The following is a 14,241-nucleotide window of genomic DNA, read 5'->3' on the forward strand; positions in this document are numbered from 1 at the left end:
TCATAGTGTTATTTAGTGATTCAAAAAACAATTTGTTAAATAATCCTTTCTTTTTACTTTTTTTTTTTTTCGGTACCAGGGCCTCTCACTGTTGTGGCCTCTCCCGTTGCGGAGCACAGGCTCCGGACGCGCAGGCTCAGCGGCCATGGCTCACGGGCCCAGTCACTCCGCGGCATGTGGGATCCTCCCCGACCAGGGCACAAACCCGCGTCCCCTGCATCGGCAGGCAGACTCTCAACCACTGCACCACCAGGGAATCCCTTTACATAATTTTATAATGTTTATATTGTAATTTACTATATATTTTATAAATAATTCCTATTTAGTATTTTTATAAAATGAGAAATAAATGAAGTATTAAAATACAAATGATAGGAGGGAGGGACAAGATAGGGGTAGGGGATTAAGAGGCACAAACTCTATGTATAAAATAAATAAGCTACCAGGATATATTGTACGGCACAAGGAATGTAGCCAATATTATATAATAACATTTTTTTATTCTTTTTTTAAATATTTTTTTTTTGATGTGGACCGTTTTTAAAGTCTTTATGGAATTTGTTACAATATTGCTTCTGTTTTATGTTTTGTTTTTTTGGCCGCGAGGCATGTGGGATCTTAGTTCTCCGACCAGGGTTTGAACCCGCACCCCCTGCATTGGAAGGCGAAGTCTTAACCACTGGACCGCCAGGGAAGTCCCTATAATAACTTTAAATGGAGTATAATCTATAAAAATATTAAATCACTATGTTGTACACCTGAAATTAATATAATATTGTAAATCAACTATACTTCAATTAAAAAATAAATAAAATAGGGCTTCCCTGGTGGCACAGCGGTTGAGAGTCCGCCTGCCGATGCAGGGGACACGGGTTCGTGCCCCAGTCCGGGAAGATCTCACGTGCCGCGGAGCAACTAAGCCCGTGAGCCATGGCCGCTGAGCCTGTGCATCCGGAGCCTGTGCTCTGCAATGGGAGAGGCCACAACAGTGAGAGGCCCGTGTACCTCAAAATAATAATAATAATAAAAATATAAATAAATAAAATAAAATACAAATGATAAATATATTTGGCACTCAAATACCAAAGGTTGATATTATAATAAATAACAAAAATTTCCTTGACCAACAGTAGCTCACGCCTGTGTTAATTTATCTATGTTCAACCAAACCTTAATTGTCCATGGAAAAATAAAGGGGCCGGCATTGGTAATTCAAGAACACAGAGTGTAAAGTAATACTTCAACCACCTTTCCATCAATTTTTTTTACTAGAACTGACTACCAGAAATAAAATTGATTCATGTGATTTAGTCCTCTCTGTCCAGTTCCAATATCCTGATCGATATCTAGTAGGGAGTCAAGGAACAAGAAAATGGCAGCAAAAAGAACGTTAGCAACAAGGCTATACAAATTGGGGGCCTAGATCACTGAGGAACAAGATAACAAACCTTATAATGATGGAAACTGGCTGTGCTCCCTCCAGGGTTAGTCCCAGACTTTCTGCTGCTTTTACAGCTGTCCCATTGGTACTCTTCCCCAGCTTTTATCTTCTCTCTGATTCATCACTATGACTACTATCTTAATTCCAATATCCACCATGATCCCTAGGACTGAGAAAAAGCCACATGCCCACTCACTTTAACACATAAGTTCTCCTTTGTTTATTCAGACAAGTCTATGACAATACTTGCTTTGAGACTGGGAACTATTTGGCAATAAAAGATTTCACATATTACCTTACGCTTCACTACCAACATACTAAATGGGAGATGAAGATATCATTAAAAAAATTTAATCAAGTGAAATTTCCTCATAATACCAAATGCAGGGACACATCTGTTATATGTACTATCCTTTGGTTGACTGTAATCCAGGATTAAAGATTAGCTCCATGATCCCAGAGCTGACAAGAAAAAAACTACACTTAGTTTCAGGCTAGTGAATCTCTTCTACAGCCCACAGCAACACCTGCTCACGGTAGGATATCCTGTCATTTGCTGAAGAGCTGGGCAGCTGCCGTACCCTTGTAAGCTTAAACTGACCAAGGATGTGTCTTACTTGCTCCTGAAATAAGCCTTTCTGAAGGTCACATAATCAATCGGAACACAAATTAAATACAAGGTTACAGAACAATAAAGAATTTTAAAGGCTTCTTTTAACAGACATAGGATGTGTCTGTTAGTCTTCTTTATGAGTCTGAACCTCAATGCTGCGTTTGGATCCTGAGACCTCCAAATTGCCACCAAAATAATTATTAGACTGGACAAGTTAAGACCCCCAAAACCAAATGAATTTATCACATAAGCAGATATTAGTAAGTTTTGTGTCTAAGCAGAGAAGAAGGAACTTCTAAAAAATAATAAATTAAGGGTGGGTGGTTACGGGATGACAAGTGATTTTTATTTTCCTCTTTGGATTTGTCTTTATTCCCAATTTTTAAAATAATAAAACTGTTTAACATAGGAGTCCCCAACCGCTGTGTGACAAGGAACAACTCTTTAATTTCCCTGAAACCTTAAGATCATAGAGGGAAAAAGAGGGTAGAATGTGCAGGGTATGGAGAGAAAACAGACAGACAAAACCTAGGGATTGAGAAAGAATGCTGTGGTTGACAAATCCTGGAAAGTATACCTGGAATGGACAGATTTACAGGTAAATCCCAATATACTTATGGAGAAGGGGTATAGATGGGGAGTCTGGTATTGGTTTAAGAGAAAGTATTTCAGAGTCAATTAAAAAAAATTGAAGTATAGCTGATTTACAATGTTGTGTTGATTTCTGCTGTACAGCAAAGTGATTCAGTTATACATATATATATATACAATCTTTTTCATATTCTTTTCCATTATGGTTTATCCCAGGATATTGAATATAATTCCCTCTGCTATATAGTAGGACGGTATTGTTTATCCATTCTATATGTCATAGTTTGCATCTACTAACCCCTAACTCCTAGTCCATCCCTCCCCCGCACCCCTTCCCCCCTGGCAACCACAAGTCTGTTCTCTATGTCTGTGAGTCTGTTTTTGTCTCGTAAATAGGTTCATTTGTGCCATAGTTTAGGTTCCACATAAAGGTGATATCATATGGTATTTGTCGTTCTCTTTTTTACCTTTTTTTTTTTTTTTTTTTTTTGCGGCACACGGGCCTCTCACTGCTGCGGCCTCCCCCGTTGCCGAGCACAGGCTCCGGACACGCAGGCCCAGCGGCCATTGCTCACGGGCCCAGCCGCTCAGCGGCATGTGCGATCATCCCGGACCGGGGCACGAACCCGCGTCCTCTGCATCGGCAGGCAGACTCTCAACCACTGTACCACCAGGGAAGCCCCTGTCTTTCTCTTTTTGACTTACTTCACTTAGTATGATAATTTCTAGTTGCATCCATGTTGCTGCAAATGGCATTATTTCATTCTGTTTTATGGCTGAGTAGTATTCCATTATATATGTACCACATCTTCTTTATCCATTCTTCTGTTAGTGGACACCTAGGTTGTTTCCATGTCTTGGCTACTGTGAATAGTACCGCTATGAACATAGGGGTGCATGTATCTTTTTGAATTATAGTTTTGTCTGCATATATACCCAGGAGTAGGATTGCTGGGTCATATGGTAATTCTATTTTTAGTTTTTTGAGGAACCTCCATACTGTTTTCCACAGTGGTTGCACCAACTTACATTCCCACCAACAGTGCAGGAGGGTTCCCTTTTCTCCACACCCTCCCTAGCATTTGTTATTGGTAGACTTTTTGATGATAGCCATTCTGACTGGTGTGAGGTGGTACCTCACTGTAGTTCTGATTTGCATTTCTAAAAGAAAGTATTTCACATCAATAGATGAGTGGAGAAAGACAATGTGGTATGTATATATCTACACACACACACACACACACACACACACTGGAATACTACTCAGCCATAAAAGAGAATGAAATTTTGCCATCTGCAGCAACATGGATGGACTTGGAGGGCATTATGCTAAGTGAAATAAGTCAGACAGAGAAAGACAAATACTGTATGATGTCACTTATATGTGGAATCTAAAAAATACAACAAACTAGTGAATATTAAAAAAAGAGAAGCAGACTCACAGATAAGAATAAACTAGTGGTTACTAGTGGGGAGAGGGGGAAGGGGCAATGTAGGGGTGGGGGAGTGGGAGGTAGAAACTACTGGCTGTAAGACAGGCCACAAGGATGTATTGTACAACACGGGGAAGATAGCTAACATTTTGTAATAACTGTAAATGGAGTGTAACCTTTAAAAATTGTGTTAAAAAATAAAATAAAATAATACCTTAAAATAAAATATCAAAAAAAGAAAAAGTATTTCAGAAATAGAAAAAATTGAATGCATGGAAAAAGTGGCTAATGGCGACTAATGTCACCTGGTAGTTGTGGAAAAGCTGTCAACAGTCTTGACTAAAATATATGAATACATTTTTAAGGGAGGGCTACAGAATCCAATATTCAGTTATAAAATAAATAAAACAGAATATCATTTCTGGTCCATATTATTCCTTTATAAAATTTCTTGATGAAAGAACTCATAACAACTGATCATTTACATAAGGCTGCAAAGATATGTATCAAACGCTTTAAAGCAAAAAATCCTTTGAACCCAGCATTCCTCTTCTAATAATTTATCCTAAGGAGTAATCAAGATATGTGCAAAAATTAAGGAATGGACACGTTCACTGCAGTGTGGCTTATAATCACTGAAAATAGTAAACAAATTGTTAAGCAATAGAAGATTGCACTAGAAGTTATAAATGAATTTGGTAAAGTTGCAGGATACAAAATTAATATACAGAAATATGTTAATTTCTATACACTAACAACTAACAATCAGAAAAGGAAATTAAGAAAATAATCCCATTTATAATTGTGTCAAAATGAATAAAATAGTAGGAATAAATCTAAGGAGGTAAAGGACCTGTACTCTGAAAACTATAAGACACTGATGAAAGAAATTGAGGACAACACAAACAGATGGAAAGATATACTGTGTTCATGGACTGGAAGAATAAATACTGTTAAAATGACCATACTACCCAAGGCAATCTAGGAATTCAATGCAATCCCTGTCAAAATACCCATGGTATTCTTCATAAAAGTAGAACAAATAATTCTAAAATTTGTATGGAAACACAAAATACCCCAAATAGCCAAAACTATCTTGAGAAAGAAGAACAAAGCTGGAGGTATTATGCTCCCTGATTTCAAACTATACTGCAAAGCTACAGTAATCAAAGCAGTATGGTTCTGGCACATAGATCAATGGAACAGAATAGCGAGCCCAGAAATGAAACCATAATTACATGGGCAATTAATCTATGACAAAGGAGGCAAGAATATACAATGGGCAAAAGACAGCCTCTTCAATGAATGGTGTTGGGAAAACTGGACAGCTACATGCAAAAGAATCAAACTGGACTACACCATATACAAAAATAAATTCAAAATGGATTAAAGTCTTAAATGTAAGACCTGAAACCATAAAACTTCTGGAAGAAAAAATAGGCAGTATGGTCTTTGACATCAGTCTTAGCAATATTTTTTGGATATGTCTCCTCAGGCAAGGACAACAAAAGCAAAAATAAACAAATGGGACTACATCAAACTAAAAAGCTTTTGCACAGTGAAGGAAACTATCAATGAAATGAAACGGCAGCTTACTGAATGGGAGATGATATTTATAAATGCTATATCTGATAAGGGGTTAATATCCAAAATATACAAATAACTCATATAGCTCAACATCAAACAAACAACCTGATTAAAAAATGGGTAGGGCTTCCCTGGTGGCACAGTGGTTGACAGTCCGCCTGCCGATGCAGGGGACATGGGTTCGTGCCCCGGTCCGGGAAGATCCCACATGCCTCAGAGCGGCTGCGCCCATGAGCCATGGCCACTGAGCCTGCATGTCTGGAGCCTGTGCTCTGCAATGGGAGAGGCCACAACAGTGAGAGGCCTGCATACAGCAAAAAAAAAAAAAAAAAAAGGGTAGAGGATCTGAACAGACATTTATCTAAAGAAGACATACAAATGGCTCTCAGGCACATGAAAAGATGCTCCATATCACTAATTATTAGGAAAATGCAAATGAAAACCACAGTGAGATATCACTTCACACCTGCTAGAATGGCTATTATCAAAAAAACAACAAATAACAAGTGTTGGCCAGGATGTAGGGAAACGGGAACCCTTGGGTACTGGTGATGGGAACCCAAATTGGTGCAGCCGCTATGGAAAACAGTATGGAGATACCTCAAAAAACTAAAAATAGACCTCTATATAGGACTACCACATGACCCAGCAACTCCAGTCCTGGGTATTTATCTAAAGAAAACAAAAACACCCTTTAGAGACCTAAATGTAAGCCCAGATACTATGAAACTCCTAGAGGAAAATATGCAGAACACTCTTTGACATAAACTGCAGCAATATTTTTTTTGGATCTGTCTCCTAAAGGAAAGGAAATGAAAACAAAAATAAACAAGTGGGACCTAATTAAACTTAAAAGATTTCACACAGCAAAGGAAATCACTGACAAGACAAAAAGATAACCCACTGAATGGGAGAAAATATTTGCAAATGATATGGCTGATAAGGGATTAATATCCAACATATATAAAGAGCTCATACAACACAACATCAAAAAAACAAACCAGATTAAAAAATGGGGAGAAGAACTAAACAGACATTTTTCCAAAGAGGAAAAGAAAATGGCCAACAGGCATATGAAAAGATGCTCAACATCAGTAATCATCAGGGAAATGAAAATCAAAGCCACAATGAGATATCACCTCACACCTGTCAGAAGGAATGGCTATCATCAAAAAGAACACAACAAATGTCGGCGAGGATGTGAAAAAAGGGAACCCTTGTTCACTGTTAGTGGGAATGTAAACTGGTGCAGCCACTGTGGAAAACAGTATGGAGGTGTCTCAAAAAACTAAAAATAGAACTACCATATGACTCAGCAATTCCACTCCTGTGTATATATCAGAAAAAACCAAAAACACTAATTTGAAAAGATACATGCACCCCAATGTTCATAGCAGCATTATTTACAATTGCCAAGATATGGAAACAACCTAAGTGTCCATCGACAGATGAGTGGACAAGATTGGATACACAGACACAAAGACACACACACACACACACACACACACACACACACACACACACACACAATGGAATACTACTCAGCCATAAAAAAGAACGAAATTTTGCCATTTGCGGCAAATGGATGGATATGGAGGGCATTATGCTAGTGATAAGTTAGAGAAAGACAAATACTGTAGAATATCACTTATATGTGGAATCTAAAAAATATAACAAACTAGTGAATATAACAAAAAAGCAGACTCACAGATATAGAGAACAAACCAGTGATTACCAGTGGGGAGGGAGGGAGGGGTGGGAGAATGGGAGGTACAAACTACTCAGTGTAAGATAGGCTCAAGGATGTAATGTACAACATGGGGAATACGACCAAAATTCTCTAATAACTGTAAATGGAAAGCAATCTTTAAAAATTGTATAAAAGATAAAAAATTAAAAAAAACCAAAAAAACCCCCACTCTTTAGAAAAGATATCTGCATGCTTACATTAACTGCAGCATTATTTACAATAGCCAAGATATGGAAGCAATCTAAGTACCCATCGGTAGATGAATGGACAAAAAAGGTGTGGTGTACACACACACACACACACACACACACACACACACACACACACACACACACTGGAATATTACTCAGCCATAAAAAAGAATGAAATCTTGCCATTTGTGACAGCATGGACAGACCTAGAGGACACTAAGCTAAGTGAAATAAGTCAGATGGAGAAAGACAAATACTATATGATTTCACTTAAATGTGTAATCTAAAAAACAAAACAAATGAACAAACACCATAAAACAGAAACAGAGTCATAGATACAGAGAACAGACAGGTGGTTGTCAGAGGGAAGGAGGGAGGGGGGAGGGGAGAAGTAGGTGAGGGAGATTAAGAGGTACAAACTTTTAGTACAAAATAAATGAGTCAAGGGTATGAAATGTACAGTGTGGGGAATGTAGTCAATAATTATGTAACATCTTTGTATGGTGACAGACAGTAACTAATCATGGTGATGATTTTGAAATGTACAGAAATGTCAAATCACTATGTTGTGTACCAGGAACTAATATAGTGTTGTAGGTCAATTATACTTCAAAAATAAACTCACAAAAAAAGAGATCAGATTTGTGGTTACCAGAGGTGGCGAGTAGGGGAGGGGGAATTGGATGAAGGCAGTCAGAAGGTACAAACTTCCAGTTATAAGATAAGTAAGTACTAGGGATGTGGTGTACAACTTGATAAATATAATGAACACTGTTTATGTTAATGCATGAAAGTTTTTAAGACAGTAAACCCTAAGAGTTCTCATTACAAGGAAAAAAACAGGATTACTTAATTACAATTACTTAAACTGTGTATGTTAACACAATTTAATATTATGCAGCGATTAAGAATGATGCTGAAAAAGTATATTTCATGATACAGGAAATGTTCACAGTATGAAGTAAAAAAGTGTTACAGAACAGCATGACTTTTTTAAGCACACATACACACATGTATAGACTAACATATACCAAAAACACTAATGGTGGTTATTGTCAGGAGATGGGAGAATCATAGATTATTTTAATTTTTGGGGGGGAACTTACTTGTATGTTCCAAAATTTCTATATATATTACTTTTGTTCTCAGGAAAAAATTGTTTCAACAATATAAATGAAGTTATAAAGGACACTAGTGCCATGTGTTCTCTTTACTTCAAAAGCATAAGGCTTGAATTGGAGTATATGAATATACATACTACACAATGATGGGAGTTAAATTTTTACTTTTTAAAAAGCTGTGGGATCTCGAAATAATAATGTTTCTCAAGAATGGTTAGATATTTTGTTCCTTCCTCAAAATGTGAGCTTTCTGTGCCTGACTGTAAGATAAAAAAATTCCTTTTTACTACTACCTAAGGCAGGCCTGCAATCTTCAGGGGCAGTACCATGTGGCTTCCATCTGGTTTTGAATTAGTCCAGTGACCATCAGACTTTTTGACTGTAAAAACTGTCAATAAAATTTTTGAATATGCACTCACTATGTAATTTATTTATAAATTATATATCTGTAAAACTTTATTAAAATACCAAATATATATGAAAACATGCATGAAAATAGAAATTTAAAATGATGAGATAAAAGGAACAGAAGCTCTAACATCTTCTTCTTCACAATGTCATGGATTGTCTTATATGTACTCTACTCTGGACACCACTGGACTGTACAACCACAAAAGGTGGGCTTCGACCAAAAAAACCAACCATATGTCAATCTGTTCCATTCAGAAGGTCTATAGGAAATTGATATGGGGTATTCTTCTGGCACTAGGTCTTTAATTTATCAAAGGTTATGCAGTTAATGGTGGTAGTGCGTTTACACAGGAAATATCTTCCAGGTCCATACTCTAGCTTACCTTGCTGCTGCAATTTGTAATCAGTGGAATATGCCTTCCCAATGATATTCCATACAGGTCTTAAGCATCCAAATAGTCCTTCAAGAAACCCACCACTGCCGCTGCCCGACCTGCTGAACTGAATCTTGATGTCTTCAGTTCCACTCGTGCCCTCTCCATCCACAGTGTTGCTGTTCCCGTGAGACATGGCCATCTCTGATTCATCTTGTTCCCTTAGCTGAAGAACGCTGTTCTCAAACTGGTCCCTGGAATCCTCGCTTACGCTTGTCAACACTGTTGTGGTGATGGGGCTGTTCATGCCCTCATTTAGCTCTGTTTGCACCACCCCCTTTTCCTGCTGGTCCTTAAGAAGCTTGGGTGAAGGGTGGCTTCGCATAGGTGCGATGTCATCTTGTAGTCCATTGAAGGTTTTGTTTTCACTCAAAGGCAAGTGTGGGGAAGGGGAGCAGCTCAGGTGCTCCTGAGGGTTGGCCATCGTGCCATGAGTGTGCCCAGGGTCCTGAGATGACACTCAGAGGATCATTAGAAAAGAGTTCTGATGTAAGAGGGGGCTTCAGAACCTGGGGAAAACAGGAGGAGGTCGTGAGATCACCCTTTCTTTAGTCATCCACACCACTACGCTTCCGTTTATAATAATAAAAACATTGAAACAAGGGGATTGATTATAAACAGTGGTGTTCATCCATATGAAGGAATACTGTGCAGCAGTTAAAAATCATGTTGTAGCAGAGTATTTACTAACATGAGAAAATGTTCATGACATTAATATAAAAAATAGGTTAGAAAAATATATACAAGGTAAGTCATTAAAAATTTTTATTATTTAAAAGGATACACAAACACATATACAAGAAAAAAAGACTGGAAGGATACATCCAAAGAATTAACAACAGTTAATTCTAGGTGGTTAGATTTGGGAGGGATTTATGTTGTGTTTTTCGAGATATTCTAAGTATTTTGCATTAATATGTTTCTATAGACTGAATGGTTGTGTCCCCCCAAAATTTACATGTTGAAACTCATTTGTGATGCTGTTTGGAGGTGGGGGCCTTTGGGATGTGATTAGGTCATGATGGTGGAGCCTTCATGAATGGGATTAGTGCCTTATCAAAAAGACCCCGGAGAACTCCCTTCCCTCTTCTTCCATGTGAGGACACAGTGAGAAGATGGCTGTCTATGAACCAGGAAGCAGGCCCTCACCAGATTATCAAATCTGTGAGTGCTTTGATCTTGGATATCTCAGCTCAGCCTCCAAAAAACTGTCAGAAGTAAAAATGCTTGTTGTCTGAGCCATCTAGTCTGTGGTATTTTTGTTATAGCAGCCTGAACAGACTAAGAAATATATATTATAATCAGAAAAAAATTGTTTCCCTTCCCAAAGGTATAAATATATTTTTGTTAGAAACTACATTCTGAGTTATTATAAGTTACTGCTGACATCTTCTGTTTGCTTTAGTGTCTTGTCCACTGGCACCTTGCTTTACTTTCTAAGGCATTCATTAAGGCATGTAGATAAATGTCTTGTGTATGTGACAGATAAATTCCTAAGATGTAAATTTTGTTTTACTGTACTGCACCAAATCTGGAGCAATGTGACCAAGCCGCAGCTCTTTAAACTTATTCTTTGCTTCTGATCTGTCCATTAGCACCAATTTCTCAGAGCCACCTACCCCCTGAAAATAAAGACATAGAATTGTTCTAGATTCACCAGATCATGCAAAATCAATCTTAAACTTATTCAATGTATGTCTCTTATCAGAAATTTACTTTCTTTGCAAATCCCTATATAATAGCCCTTCCTTCTTTCACTCTGTATTAAGCATCAAGGATGTGCTAGAGGCCACGGGATAAAGATGATCTCGCAGAGGGGGCAAAAGACAGACCAACAAAGATTGACTGTACACTGCTTAACCAAGTGCTCTGGGAGCACAGAAGAGGGAGGGATAGTTTCAGGGATAGCTGCCCAAAGGTGGTAACTATTGATCTGTTTGAAGGAAGTGTAGAAATTCATCGGGCAGGCAGGAAAGGAGTGAGTGAAAGAAGAGGAAGAGGGTACTACAGGTTTGGAGAAAGTGTGAACGAGGGCATGGAGGGATGAAAATATGGAACAGGTGAGATATCTTAGTGGCTGGAATGTAGGTTATATGTATATATACAGAGAAAGATATGAATTGGAGAGAGTCAGGGGCTAGATTGTAAGTATGCTAGGCTAAGAGATTTGGATTTTATTCTGAAGGTGATGGGGAGCCACAGTATCCTATATTGGGGGTTACAAATAAAAATAGACCATTCTTATGTTATTAATTTCTCATCTTCATTACTGAGACCAGGGATTGCTAGGGAAGTGAGACTAGGCGTTCCAGGTAGTAATGGGGAGCAGTAGGAGATAACTCTTGTAAAAGGTGGGCCAAGGTCAGAATATGGTGGACCTGTATGGCAAGCTAAAGCTTTTAGATTTTATCCTCAAGACAACAGAGAGTCATTAAGGAATTTTAAGCAAGGGAGTGATTTGGTCAGATTTGTAATTTAAAATCATACCCATAGCAATAGAGGTTGGATTGAAGGAGAATGACTGAAGGTCAAGATATCAGTTAGGAGGAAGAGATCAAGTGAGAAATGATGAGGACACCAAGGCAGGAGCAATGGCAATGAATGAAGAGGAGGGGACAGGTTTTAAGAGGTAAAACTGGTAAGATCTAGTGATAGATAAAACATGGGGGTGGGTGAGGAAAAGGACAGGAGAGGAATACGTTCAGATAACTAACTTGGGATAATGGATAGATGGACAATGTCATTAACTGAGATATGAAATATCAGAAGAGATGAAGTTTTAGAATGAAGATAATTAGCTCATAAATGTAGACGGTTTAACGCCTACTGTGTGTTTCATGCACTGAACCAGATTTTTATTTATGTTATCTGATTTTAAAAAGACACTTTAGGGACTTCCCTGGCGGTCCAGTGGTTAAGACTCTGCACTTCCACTGCAGGGGGAACGGGTTCCACCCCTAGTCTGGGAACTAAGATCCTATATGCCGTGGGCGGTGTGGCCAAAAAGGAAAAACAAAAAAAATAAAAAGACACTTTATAGAGAGGAATTTAAAGAGAGGTAAACATGGGAGCTTCTTTAGCTCAGGGACAGAAGTATCAAAATAATACAAAGGTGAACCCAAGTTAAATTAAAAACGTTTTTATTAAATGCATGCTAGGAGCAGTACCAAGTTAAATTAAAAATGTTTTTATTAAATAAATGCTAGAACCACGCACTAGGCTAGGTTCTATGGGTACAGGACATTACTATTACCATTACTACTTTTTTTTTTTTTTTTTTACGGTACGCGGGCCTCTCACTGCCGTGGCCTCTCCCGTTGCGGGGCACAGGCTCCGGACGCACAGGCTCAGCAGCCATGGCTCACGGGCCCAGCCGCTCCGCGGCATGTGGGATATTCCCAGACCGGGGCACGAACCCGCGTCCCCTGCATCGGCAGGCGGACTCCCTACCACTGCGCCACGAGGGAAGCCCACCATTGCTTCTTTTAATGGTAAGGAAGGCAAAGGGCTTTACAATTTACAGAGCCCCGTTTACATAATCACCGATGTGTTTACTCTCCAGAATAAAAAATCCCAACAATCCGATTTGTAGTGTTTGTCCATTTTCCTGGTGTAAATACTCCCACCAAGGCAGATTTCAAGCTAATAACAACAGCTTAACAACCTGCTTGCAAAGTTACTAAATATTTGACAGCTGGCTCTTAGAAATTGGCATATAAACCAGCATCAACACCATAATCTTTGTGATAGTGTCATTTTCATTTGAGAGAAGTAAGAAACTTCTAAGGCCACATATTGAGTAAGCGGTAGAGCAGGAATTAAAATCTAACTCAGAATTCAGATTCTCAAATTCCCTTGCCTTTTTTTTACGACAAGGCACCTCTTATGATAACCCTTCACTTTCTTAGAGTACTTTTCCTGTGACCTTGACCTAAACACCTGATTGCCTGTTTAAGGAAGCCAGAGCATGGAATGGTTATCCCTGTTTTTCCCAGAAGGACACGGAGGCCTAGAGAGAGGTATATGCCAAAGGTCACAGAGCCAGGACTGAATACCATTTTTTTTTTTTTCCTAATTCCAAACTCTCTCCTATACCATGTGGTCTCTGTAAGACATAGTTTCTTCTTTTCAAAGCTTATACACTACTTAAAGAGTTAATAATTACACCGAGGGAATTACCTCCTGCCCACTCCCACCCCCATGACATACTAGCCATATTCTGTTCTACAGGCTGTGGGAGAAGGGGAACAAGAATGGGGCAGGAGAAGGTAGATTGGGCTGACTGGACTTGAGGTGAACCTTTGCAAGGAAGATGTGTTTGAAACTGACAGAGGAAAGGAAGTCAGGAAAGAACAAGAGCATTAGCAGAGGCAGGGAAAAAACGACCAGGGCATGTGTGGGAGGGCTGATCACCCGGAAATAAGGAAAGAGCCAGCTAAGGTTGGAGAGTAGTATGCAATAAAGGTAGCTCCTTCACATACGGGCTCTGAAAGCTCATGAAATAATGCAGATAATTCTTCCCTTTAAACAAATCAGAAAACTTTAACTGCTTGAGGTTAGGTTAAGAGGGACAAATTCTAGGGCATGGAGAAATTTAGGGGCTGGGAAGCTGCCTGGGACTATAATGTTGGGGAAAAGAAAGAAAGAAAGAAAAAGAAAAGCTGGAACC

The 14,241-nt window shown here is 38.7% G+C and overlaps 1 protein-coding gene across 1 annotated transcript in view; it reads right to left on the reverse strand.

The window, feature by feature from the left end:
- MAP3K13 (mitogen-activated protein kinase kinase kinase 13) overlaps positions 1 to 10,072 on the reverse strand; it is a 46,492-nt gene extending 36,420 nt beyond the window's left edge. The window contains exon 1 of the mRNA XM_082840465.1: positions 9,522 to 10,072. Within this exon, the coding sequence (XP_082696591.1) occupies positions 9,522 to 9,996 (475 nt within the window). The 5' untranslated portion in view covers positions 9,997 to 10,072. The remainder of the gene's footprint in view (positions 1 to 9,521) is intronic.
- Positions 10,073 to 14,241: the final 4,169 nt, after the last annotated feature.

The sequence above is a fragment of the Leucopleurus acutus genome, assembly GCF_964270905.1.
Source record: "Leucopleurus acutus genome assembly, chromosome: 5".
Classification (NCBI taxonomy): domain Eukaryota; kingdom Metazoa; phylum Chordata; class Mammalia; order Artiodactyla; family Delphinidae; genus Leucopleurus; species Leucopleurus acutus.